This window comes from Salvelinus fontinalis, chromosome 29 (assembly GCF_029448725.1).
Source record: "Salvelinus fontinalis isolate EN_2023a chromosome 29, ASM2944872v1, whole genome shotgun sequence".
Taxonomy (NCBI): domain Eukaryota; kingdom Metazoa; phylum Chordata; class Actinopteri; order Salmoniformes; family Salmonidae; genus Salvelinus; species Salvelinus fontinalis.
The window spans coordinates 11,404,503-11,416,769 of record NC_074693.1 but is presented as its reverse complement, the minus strand read 5'-3'; the positions used below and the strand labels follow the sequence as shown (position 1 = coordinate 11,416,769).

Genomic DNA, 12,267 nt, shown 5'->3' with positions numbered 1-12,267 from the left:
TATACTCGGGGAGCGATACTCTTCCAGTTGTTAAAATGTATAATCTCGGATGGAATTTCAAGGCTATTTGTGTTATTTTTAGATCAAGATTCTTGACCCCTTGAGCATTGCGCGTCTAAACAGCAGGTGGCGCTATATGTTCTATTTGGCGGTTGAGCCACCGGAAACTCAACTAGCGAGGAAGTAACTCCAGGATGTTTCTGGAAGAACTAACTGACGGGCGTAAACACTGTCCCATACAACTTTGGTAATCTTGTCTAGCCAGCTTATGCATATAAGTATATGTTTTGGGATGGTTACATATCGTTATGTCGGTACAAGTTAGGACCTGAACATCGTTTGAGAGAATAAACAACATTTAGCTAGCTAGCCGGTTAGCTAACTATCAGATCAGGAGGCGTGAGAGGGTCGCTAACCAGCAGCATGTCGGTCCACTTCGAGGAGAGAAGTGGTGTTATCCCGTGTAATACACCATGGGGAAACTGGTCCCAAACCATGGAGGAGGTATTTATTGAAGTGAATGTACCACATGGGACGTCTGGCAAAGAAGTCAAATGTAATCTGGGATCCAAACAGATAGAACTACACGTCAAAGGACAACAAGTCTTCAAGGTAACGTTAGACATCACAACAAACACATTTCAAAGTAAGGTAGTAAACGTTAATAAGGGTTAGCTACATGAACAACATCAGACCATTCTGGAATGAAAATGGATGGACCCCCCCTTTAGCAAAAATATATTTAACCTAAACCCTCCCTGAACGTTTGGAGAGAAAAAAAACAAGTGACCCCCCTTTACCCCAAATACGCAGGACAAGAGTAGGGGTGAAAATATCTCCTTTTCATAGTAAAAGCATTGCATGACTCTATCATCATGTTTGCAGGTCCGAGGAAAAATACATGTTTTTAAAAATGTCATGCAATTGTCATTTTAGAATAATATTATTTTTTATTTTTTTAAATGGGCAGAGATAGTCCTAATGTCTTATCATATTCTCCAATGCCAAATCACTGTGTCTGGTTTGCAATGAATCTGTCCCTGTTTGCAAATAATTACATCTGAGATGTCATTAGGAATTTGAGCATGGTACTTAAAAAAGTTAGGTCTACCTTTCCTGCCCAGACATAGGCCTACCTTTCCTACCCAGACATAGGCCTACCTTTCCTACCCAGACATAGGCCTACCTTTCCTACCCAGACATAGGCCTAACTTTCCTACCCAGACATAGGCCTACCTTTCCTACCCAGACATAGGCCTACCTTTCCTACCCAGACATAGGCCTACCTTTCCTACCCAGACATAGGCCTACCTTTCCTACCCAGACATAGGTCTACCTTTCCTACCCAGACATAGGCCTAACTTTCCTACCCAGACATAGGCCTAACTAAGCAGAAAAATGCTGGCTACTCTTCCATGTCTTATCCCAATGAGAGAAGGTCACCCGTGTTTCCTTAAAAGCTGTCAGGGTTTCAACATCTATTTTACCAAAAGTTAATAGCTTAATCAATTTGATTACCTCCCAAGCAAAGTCTATTTTTTTTGGTCTCCTCGGCTAAAGATTGTAGCTCCGCCTCTAAACATCAAAGAAAGGAAACCTTATGCATCATAGTAATGTCTTCACGGGCATTTTAAAGCTTGTTTCTAGAATAAAACATAGCAGATCAAAACTCTGTTATACAGTAGATCACTTTATATAATTAGATCTGTTTTTATTTTCTTAAGTCTTAAACTAACAAGGGGTTGGTCTGTGCTTTAAAGGTATGCCAATGGCATACCCCCTCAATTCGAGTTTTGGTTTTAACTTACCCTACCTCCATGTCAGTGACGACAGACTGTTATTTAAAGAGTGCATGGTGGGTGAAAGAATTGACAGACAAATCTATGGATATAGCAGCCTAATTTCACCTGTCAAACAGGTAGACCTACCTCTTAATTCTTAAATAGAAAGAAATAGGCTCCAACACAAAGCTCTCTTATTAATAACGTCTAATTAAAATGAAGACGTTGAAATTAATTATGCTTATTTGAGTTGAACTTTTAGCACCATGGGCTGTCGAGTTGGAATGAATTGTGTCGTTGCTGATCAATACATCAGGGGGTAAGAGACATAGTTTTTAATCAAATCAATTATAGTAGTAGCAAGCTGTTGAAGTTGATCTCCCTCCTCTTCAGGCCCTCCATCTCGAACAGAACAGTCCACAAGCAAGATTCTTCTAAGAAGAAGCGTTTTCCCTGAACAGCCATTGGTTAGGCAGCACACCAAACAGTTTTTGATCAGCATGAGCTGAGCAGGCGGGGGTTCATGGTTGGAGTATCCATTACCGTGTGTAATGCAGCCTAGTTTATTTAACATCATCCCAGCAGCTATCTTAGAAATATAACTTTGGTCTGTGCTTCTCTGAGCATGCACTTCGTAGCCAATAGCGGCTATGGATCATTTGATTGAGACCACACTAAATAGCACACTTGATATTGCACGCCCAGCGGAAAATCAGAGATGAGGGGCGGCATCGGGCACACATCACTATATAGCCTAATAAGCAACTAATTTTGAAATATTGACATTTCATAAATTACAAATGACATATGTTTTTCCAGGGGAAATGGAAGTTAGGTTGAAAATACTGAAAAAAAGTTCTGGCAAACCCGTACATGCTAGATTCAGGTGAATTTTGGTAGTCATGTGACTATAAACTGCAAGCTTATTGGTCCATTTTTAATTCCCTGTTTGTTTGCGTGTATTTGCTTATAGTCATGTCTCTTGTACTTCCAGGGTAAATTATTTGGCATCACTATTGCTGATGAAGGAACATGGACATTAGGTGGGTTTCTACTAATTTAATCAACACAATGGTTGAATGTAAACCTTGCATAATAAATCTGTCTTTCACAAGATATACTCATTTCTCATCCAGTGGATAAGTCATTAGCAGATATTGGTTGAAAATAAAGCCTAAGTGATCACTCTCCCCCTCCACATGTCTTTTCCAGAGGATAAGTGTCTGGTCCGTATCGTGCTGATGAAAACGAACAGGGAGGCAGGTAACTGCTGGTCCTCTCTGCTAGAGGGAGAGTACTGTGCTGATGCCTGGCTCCAGGACCAGATGCAGAGGAAACTAACTCTGGAGAGGTTCCAGAGGGAGGTGAGTCATGGTGATACCACTAGTCATTTCCATAGAGGTAATCAGTGATACTATATGAGACAGTCCCACACAGAGCCTTAACACAGACTATACTTCAATAGCCTAAAACATGGATAGATGAAGGCATATTAACATGCAGGCTTTCTTCTGTACTGCTTTCACCTCCACATTAAATGAATGTTGCCGTGTCACTTCCCACTCTGTCAACAGAACCCTGGCTTTGACTTCAGTGGAGCAGAGATCTCTGGGAACTTTGCAGGTGGTGGGCCAGACTTCTCCAGCTTGCAGAAGTGACAGTTAAACAGCAAAAGGGACCCACCCACTGTACAGTATGCCGGACTGTCATATGGACACTGTTAAGGCTTGCCAAGGCCTACAGGTGAAGAGATTGTGCTGCATTCATAACCAAGTGGGAATGTGGTATTTACCACATACGACTAGGGATAAGCCGTTTGAAGGCCCCTCCAACTGGTAATTACCGGTGGGAAACTGTTTTTATTTAATATTGGCTATCATCCCTGAGCGCCGACTTCGCCCACATGCTGACCTGTCACCTACAAATGAAATTTCAGCAGTTAAATCGAAATGTTTTTGAACACTAATTTGTTTACAAGCACGATAGTTGATGCAGCTTGGTGTTTCGTAAATGTTCAAAGCATATGAATGCATACAACTGGTAATTACCACCTTCCCGCTAGGTTATGAACTCAGGATGAAGTTGCCTTTGGGCAAAGAATAGACAATGATTAGAATATTCTATCATTTGAAACTATAAGCCATACCTGTACAAACCCACACCTTGCCTTTTCTTTCAACCCTTGTATGCATTTAGGATTTTTTATTTTATTCTTTCAGACTACATTGCCATAATTCAGTTAACTAGCTGTCGGTATGGAAATCTGCTGTGGATTTATAATAAATTGTTGAAAAGTTGTCTTCGTGGATTTGGTTTCAGAACATTGACAGTGCGACCAAACAGCTTTTCAATATAATTTTATTGAAAGGTACAAACTCATGAGTTGAACAGGTGGTGTAATTCCAACTTTAAGGCAAAGTTTTCACATTTCAGAACATCAACTTCAAATTCTTAACGAACAACTTCATTTGTCAGATCAATTGGGGGGCCTATGGTCAAATGTAAATCAAGCTAACTTAATTTCCTATATCTACTGTGCTTTACCTAAGTGACTTAGAGTGCATTTGCAAATGGTTGTTTTCTAAAGGCTAAGATTTTGCCACAAATCAAGGTAATTCTACATCATATTTTGTAATCGTGATCCATCTGTAACCGTTGTTAGTAATAGTCAACATTACATTAGAAGATAGTGGTTGTGTCCAAAATGGCACCCTTGTGGGGTACCATGTCAACCACAGCCAGTTTCAGCATGCTATCCTGCAAGCTAAAACCAATGCATGTGCAGGATCATCACATCACTGAGGAAACCTCAACAAACGTCCTCCACAAGTACAAAAAATATATATCAATATTTCAATAGTAAAAAAAGAAAACGTTCACCTTGGGTAGAGGTGTGTGCATTTTTAGGTCAGTTCATCAACCTAGGGTGGAAGTTAAGGGTTTTGGGTCCGATTTCTTGGTTCCATTGTTTTTGCATTTTCACAAAACCCTTCTCCCTCCTCTTCCACATAGTGGACTGAGGACCTAGGTGGTTCTATACTTCATTGCTTAAAACCAGCAACCACGATAGAATACTATGCAGAGTATTCATGTTGGTACTGATTCAGATAAGAACATACTGTATACACGCGTGCAAGCATTTCAACCAGGAAGAATTTAACCTTCGCTAGATGGCAGCGGATAAACCCACTCTTGACCGGGCATTACTCCCTTAGTGTGCCTTCTCAATGGCAACCTATTCCCTTTAAATAACACATCAGCTCTTATCAAAAGTAGTGAACTATATAGGGAATAGGGTGCCCTTTCAGATGCACACTTAGTCAATGAAGCAGATGTAGGCTAATAAATAGTGAGCTTATTCAAAAAGTACCATGAGAACAAAAACCAGGAGAAAGGGGGAAATAAGTTTATAGGTTTTCCCCTTAAAGAACTGCATCATCCATAATGCAGTTCTGTAAGGGAAATGGGTTAGTGATTGATGGAGGTAGGTGACCACGTAGCAACAGTAGAGTACAAGAAGTTGTCGTTTTTTGGGGGGCTTTTTCTCCCCCATTAAACTGAAAAACAAAACATTTTTAGGGGAGTAGAGGTGGTAACCTACTTCTCCTTTTATATCTGTCTCCTTTTAGATCTACTCCTACTTTTATCGGTGGTCACCCAGCCCCGGGCTTTCAGTAGGCAGACTCAGGGATTGTGGGCATATGGGCGATCTTGTAGTAGCTGTGTTTCAACGTGCGTTGCGTTCTGCCAGAGAGGATCCAACGAAGCCTCTGGCTGTTGGGCCTGGAGACCCTGGTGGTTGAATACTCAATCAGACACTTCATAACCAACTCTGTCACGATAACCAGGTCTCCTTCTCGGACCTGAGGAAATACGAAGAAACAGAGAGGAAAAAACTGAATTATCATCCGTCTGAGTATTTTTTATTTTTTTTTACCTGCAAATCAGAGAGCATTTGACCCGTTTCCCCCTTTCTGTATCGCACCATTAAAAACAATCCAGAGGGTTCCCAATTACAGAGGTTCTTTAGGTCATGTTCTAAATGGCACGGGACCTACATGATCAATCAACTTGCCTACATTTTCCATGAACCCTCAACATTAGGTAATCCGTTGGGCAATAGTCCTTGGGGCTTCAACACGCAGAGCTCCACCTCAGCTAACAGTGGATGTGGCTCAAAGGGCACCTTATTCTCTGTAGTGACTGCAATACTTGACCAGGCCCCGTAGGGCTCCATTCGGCACACAGCCACAGTGTAAACACCTTCCGTTGCTGGGTTGTGTTCATTAGGCACCAAACGGGGGGGACAACCTTGGACTTGTCCAATAAGAAACTTGTTTTATTTGAGCGCGTCTTCTCTCTGGTTTTCCATTGCAAAACATTTAAAACATGTACTGTTGTATGCCCTAATGAACAAGACCCTAGTTAGTAATCCTGTTACAACAGACATGTTTGGGGAGTGATATGACACTGGGTGGTAGCCTGAATCCCAGATCTTTTTGTAACCTCTTGCCAACAGCTATTCCCCAGTGTTTGGTGTGACAACATAGGCGCAAGACAGTACAGACAGATCTGAGACCAGGCTATGTGGCTAGACTGGACAGTAAACACTCACAGTGAGTTGCTGCTGGAGAGACTGGAAGGTGTTTAGCAGCTTGTCTATGTGCTCATGGTCATGCTGCTCCTGAAGCTCCAGGGCCAACAAGGACAGGGCAAGCAGAGAGGGCTGTGGAGAGAGAAAGAGGGGGGGAAGAACGAGAAATTAGGTTAGTATGAAAACTAAATTTTAAGAGTGATCTTTTTATATATACATTTTACAGTCGGTTTGAAACTATTTTAAGTCTTTCACCCACACACTCAAAGCTCACCAACCCCCACCCCTTTCCCAAGTGCCCTGCCCAAAATAGGCCTAGATCCAATGTCACAACATGAACTAGCCTACATACATCCCTTGCTCCTGTATTTTATAGTCAAGTTAATTGGTATTCCTTGACACATAGTATTGAGAGATTCTGAATTAGACCAAAACACATTTGTTTTGACACAGAACTACAGTATCTTACCTTGACTTTGGAGAAAGTGAAAGAGCAATGGCATGCCTTCAGCTGTGCTTCTAGTCTCTCAACATTCATGATCTCCTCGCTATGGAGAGAGAATTTGTTTTAATAAATTCTGTTCCAAGTTGCTTGTTGAGTAAGGCATAAGAGATAAAGGGAAATGGTCATATGTAAATGACGAGATGCACTGAACAAAAATATAAAAACACATGTAAAGTCTAGTTTCCATGTTTCATGGGCTGAAAGAAAATATCCCAGAAATATTCCACACACACAAATCATATTTCTCAAATGTTGTGCACAAGTTTACATCCGTTACTGAGCATTTCTCCTTTACCAAGATCATCCATCCACCTGACAGGTGTGGCATATCAAGAAGCTAATTAAACAGCATAATCATTACACAGGTGTGGCATATCAAGAAGCTAATTAAACAGCATAATCATTACACAGGTGTACCTTGTGCTGGGGACAATAGGCCAGTAAAATGTGCATTTGTCACACAACACCAAAGATGTCTCATGTTAAGGGGCCGTGCAATTGGCATTCTGACTGCAGAAATGTGCACCAGAACTGTTGCCAGTGAATTTAACGTTAATTTCTCTACCATAAGCCGCCTCAATAACATTTTAGAACATTTGGCAGTACGCCCAACCAGTCTCACAACCACAGATGTACGGCGTCGTGTGGGCGAGCGGTTTGCTGATGTCAACGTTGTGAACAGAGTTCCCAATAGCGGTGGTGGGGTTATGGTGTGGGCAGGAATAAGCTATGGTCAACGAACACAATGCATTCCAGGTGACTACCTCATGAAGCTGGTTGAGATCATGCCAAGAGTGTGCAAAGCTGTCAAGGCAAAGAGTGGCTACTTTGAAGAATCTAAAATATTTTGATTAAAAAATAATAATAATGTTACTACATGATTCCATGTGTTATTTCATAGTTTTGTGATGTCTTCACTAGTATTCTACAAAGTAGAAAGTAGTAAAGAATTAAGAAAAACCCTTGAATGAGTAGGAGTCCAAACTTTTGACTAGTAGAGTATATGTGAGAAACAGAGTTTTAGATAAATGCGTCAACTTTATCCAAATCCCCCTGATATCCAGCCACTACTTTTAGAGAGTATTCACAGCATGCGTTTGAACACAAGCCGTCAGACAGGCTCAATCAGCTGCTTTATGGAACGGTTTTATAATGAACAAATAATGGAACAGCTGATTCATCTACTAACCTAGTGCACAAGCTGACTGCAGGTATTTGAAAAAACGTATTGAAAATCATACCGTGGGTATCGCAAAATACCCTGGTATACGGTATCTATCAGGGGTGTCAAACTCATTTTGCACCGGGGGCCGCATTCGTTCTCCCACGAAGTCCGGAGGGCCGCACTAAAATTAGGTGATTATTAGCAAACTGGACACAGTTAAGAAACTATGAATGTAGGTCCATTATCATTTCTACCGTTTGTCATTTTAAAGTATATTGAGTTAGTATCTTATTCAAAACACCCACGGGCCACATTGGACCACCCTGTTATTGACCCGCGGGCCAAATGCCATATGTTTGACACCCTTGTTATATACGGTATACCGTCCAAGCCTACTATATCTACAGTCATCGTACCAGTCATCTTCAAGCGTGTCCTGTATCCGGCTGTAGAACAGCCTGAGGAAGTAGAGGGCTGTGGGGGCTTTGACCTTCCAGTAGAGCTTCTGCAGAATTATCTTCTCCATCCTCATCATGTCGGACACGGTGAAGCGGTTCTGGCTGATCCGGATCAGCTCGTTGGCCATGGGGACATTCTTCCCCTCCTCCGTGGTCTTCACAGCAATGTAGAAACAGGACAAGCCCACGCATGACAGGTGCTTCGGCTGGATCTGGGGATGGGAGAAAGGTTAAAAGGTCATGACAGGTGCTTCGGCTGGATCTGGGGATGGGAGAAAGGTTAAAAGGTTATGATTAAAATGAGAGTTCTTGAATGTCATTCATTTTAGGGGTAATGGTTGAAATATTTTCACAGTGAAGTACCTGTACAACATTCTGATATTACAGAATAGACATGTGTATGATTTTACAGTCCTTGCACCAAGTTCACAGTACTTTGTTTCCCTTTTTCCCCTTGCTTACTCAGCTAAAACCAAATGAATAAAAAGACAGATTGGAATCATTCCTTATCAAACCCTGTCTGATGTCCAGGTCTTACCTTCATGACAGCGAGGAAGCGGTCCAGCAGGTTGACGGCCAGGGAGAAGGTCTCTGCACTGAAGCCAAAGAACCTGGTCAGAGACAGGAGGTCCTTCACCTCGTACTCCCTGAGCCGGGTGGTCATCCTCAGGCCGTTGTCATGGGCCGTCTCAATGATCCTCAGCCCGCTCAGCTTGGGCTGGTACCTGAACTCCTGGTCAGTCAGAGCCTTCAACTGCACAGCAAAGGGCAGAGCCCCTGGTCCAGTCACTGTGAGACACATCTATGGAGAGAAGAGAATGTAGTTAGGCCATTATTAATTAATGGGAATTGATTATATTGTAATAACCCTGGGTTTATAAATGCTGATATCGACTGCCGCTCCAGCATGCTTTTGGGGCACAGTCGATAGCGCGCTGGACTTCGGGCTAGAAGGTCGAGGGTTCAAGATCTGCTCCCTGCTTGTTTCATTACATTGGCGTCAGAAGTGTCTCGCTAGCCCGAAGTCCAGCACGCTATCGACTGTGCCCCAAAAGCATGCTGGAGCCGCAGTCGATTTCCGCGCTTAGAAACCCAGGGGTCGTTACAGTATGTTTCAAATCTATTTCATGATTACTGTCACCATCGGTGGAAGAGGGACAGAATGTATGTTATTAATTCAAGGGAATTGATTAATTAGAGAGGTGGGTATAATTTGTGGAACATTCCAACAGGAATCTGTTCCAAAAACTTCGTAAAGTACAAGGATGCCAACGAACAACGCATACTAAAGTAACACGAACAATTCACCTAGCTAACTAGCTGCCGAATAGTCATCAACTCACCACTTAGCTTATTCTTAATGTTTGTCCATGGGCTACCAGAGTGAGGAGACATTTTGCGGAATTAACGTGTTAAGTGAAAATCTTAATGAAAAAGTCCACTCCCCAAGCGGTATCTTATTCGGCCGCTATACAACGTTGTATGCGTTGTTTGTTGGCAGCCTTGTTATTTACAAAGCTGTTCTAACAGATTCCTGTTGGAACGTTACACAAATTATACCCACCCTAATAAGAGCTTAAATATTACGCGTTTTCCACAGTTACCATTTCGTTACGTCTGTGTAAGAAGAGGGATAGTATTGATCATATTTCACATCAACTTGATAAACCATGAGTAGCCTAGCCTACTTATTTGAGATCAACTTAAAACAAGTTTGGGGGATGTACCGGCAGTATGTGTCACAATGGTACTGGTATGTTGGAAACGTGTCAATATTTTGGGGAAGTTACTGCCCAAAAGCTATTACTCTTCCCTAGTAGTCAAGACGGTTCCTCCATCGATCTAGATCGGGGAATTCAACCGGGGATCCGCGGAGCTAGGCTACTGCAGGGGGTCCACCATTTTTTAGTTTTACATTTCAATATTTGTTTTATATTGTTAGCAACATAATTAATTATACCTACAGTAGAAAATATGAGAATATTTTTCTAATGATGCCAACTTTATCAACTCCATAATAGGCTTTGACTTTTTTCCCGAGCGAAAATGTGTTTTGAGTTACCTTTCTAGCTAATACCCCATGTTTGAGTTTACACTCGTCCAATTATATAATGTGGAGAGGTCAAAAACAATGAAAAGTGTCTACTATTATTTCTCAAATGTTGACTACTTCTCCTTGCCATTATAATTCACCTGATGATAAGACGTATGATGTGGGTTCCTGGATCGCCGGTTTACCTGGGAGGGGGTCCCTGGGTAAGATAAGGTTGAAGTCCCCTTCTAGATGATTACAGTATATCGTCATTCCCTACTGTCACCATGATCTCTCGAATTGTTAACGAACTGGATCGAACTGGTCTGAATCCTACTATAGGGGTGGCAACTTCCTACTGCATGGGACATGTCTGGACATGTTAAAAAGTAGGTCGTCTGTGACATACCCCTGCCAAATGATATCATTATCTCTGTGTAAACCACTAACAACAGTTGAAATGGACAATAAACAAGTACCATTTAAAATAGAAAACGACAAATCTTTACTAGTGTGAAATGTGAACAAAAAAAGGCAAGGAGCCATGCGCCAGTTCGTCATTACACACGCAGCGAGGTCTGCGTGATGTGTCAGGACATGTTCCCTGCCTATAGAGACCAATGGAGGATCAGAAACACCGAGGGTAGCGACTTAAACGCAGCTAATACTACAACAACGTATACATATTTCTGATCCAAACACCACGTGTCTGCATTATCAATTGATTGTAGTGTTAAAATTGCATCTACAACAGAGATTATTCACAAAACAGGCGCTTTTATGAGTTGAAGGCACAGCACATGGACAGTAGGCCATGGCAAAATACACCGGTAACCCGTTAAGGCTACAAAATAACTAAAACGACCATTTAGGATATCGTTGACACAATATGGCTACATAACGACACGGTTTACCATTGTAACTAGCGCCTGGAAGCCAACGAGAAAGAGGTATAATGGTGAAGATGAGTGCTCTTACCTTGTCTTTGATATGAGGAGCGTTGGTTGTTGCAGTGGATCGTATCAAAACGGATTAAAGACAATAGTTACAGGAAAAGAATACAGTATGTATTTTAAATAAGAAAGCTTTCAGCAAATGTAATTGTACCTCCTTATGCACACCCCTTACCCTTGGCGTAAGGCGAAAAAAAAGGGGGTTTTCAGCCTTTAGTACAAGACCATCCCCAAAAATAGCAAGGTCTAATTGGCCAGTGGTGAATCGACACACCCTACTTCTCAGTTTGCATTCGATAATAAACCCATCAATCAGCAAGAAAGTTACACCCTTCACAGTAATGGGAGGGGTTATGTTATCATGCGGAGAGTAGAGGCAGGCCTTTGGCGAAAGAACGATCCCCGGCACCTTGGCAGAGAGAGTTCCTTTTCGAACTCACTGTACTATCTCCAGGATATGTGTTATGCCATATTGTGGACACGCTGAACAGTTTGTGGCACACGGTCTATGGTTGCACAATGTAAATGGCATCTATGGAATCATTAGACATATACCTGTGCAGTGTGTCAAACTACTGTTATAAATTGAGTTTCCATAAATGTAATGCATGTCAATTATTTATGAACCATTGTGCATTTTGTTCCAAACATCCATTTGCAGATTGTTTTTATTCTGTAACATTTTCACAATGAATGTAAAACCAACAATTCAGAAAGGTACACTATTTGGTAACTGGAAACTGGAAGCCAGGGGCTCACCGGGGAGCGAGTGCGGTGGC

General features: G+C 41.8%; 2 protein-coding genes across 3 annotated transcripts; one reads left to right on the top strand and one right to left on the bottom strand.

Moving 5' to 3' along the window:
- The first annotated feature begins 158 nt into the window (after positions 1 to 158).
- Positions 159 to 4,078, top strand: nudcd2 (NudC domain containing 2). The gene is made up of 4 exons (XM_055888255.1): positions 159 to 612; positions 2,776 to 2,824; positions 2,994 to 3,145; positions 3,356 to 4,078. Exons 1-4 carry the CDS (start codon positions 424 to 426, stop codon positions 3,437 to 3,439), a joined length of 474 nt encoding a protein of 157 aa, XP_055744230.1. The 5' UTR covers positions 159 to 423; the 3' UTR covers positions 3,440 to 4,078.
- A 43-nt stretch (positions 4,079 to 4,121) lies between these two features.
- LOC129827418 (cyclin-G1-like) lies at positions 4,122 to 11,696 on the bottom strand. 2 transcript variants are annotated; one of them, XM_055888253.1, is made up of 6 exons: positions 11,514 to 11,696; positions 9,042 to 9,305; positions 8,462 to 8,715; positions 6,845 to 6,923; positions 6,397 to 6,507; positions 4,122 to 5,644 (listed from the first exon to the last, which is right to left on the bottom strand). In XM_055888253.1, the coding sequence occupies exons 2-6, from the start codon at positions 9,303 to 9,305 to the stop codon at positions 5,453 to 5,455; spliced, it is 900 nt and encodes a 299-aa protein (XP_055744228.1). In that variant the 5' UTR covers positions 11,514 to 11,696; the 3' UTR covers positions 4,122 to 5,452. The 2 variants fall into 2 exon arrangements, with proteins under 2 accessions (XP_055744228.1, XP_055744229.1); XM_055888254.1 differs by lacking the exon at positions 11,514 to 11,696 and adding an exon at positions 10,697 to 10,804.
- Positions 11,697 to 12,267: the final 571 nt, after the last annotated feature.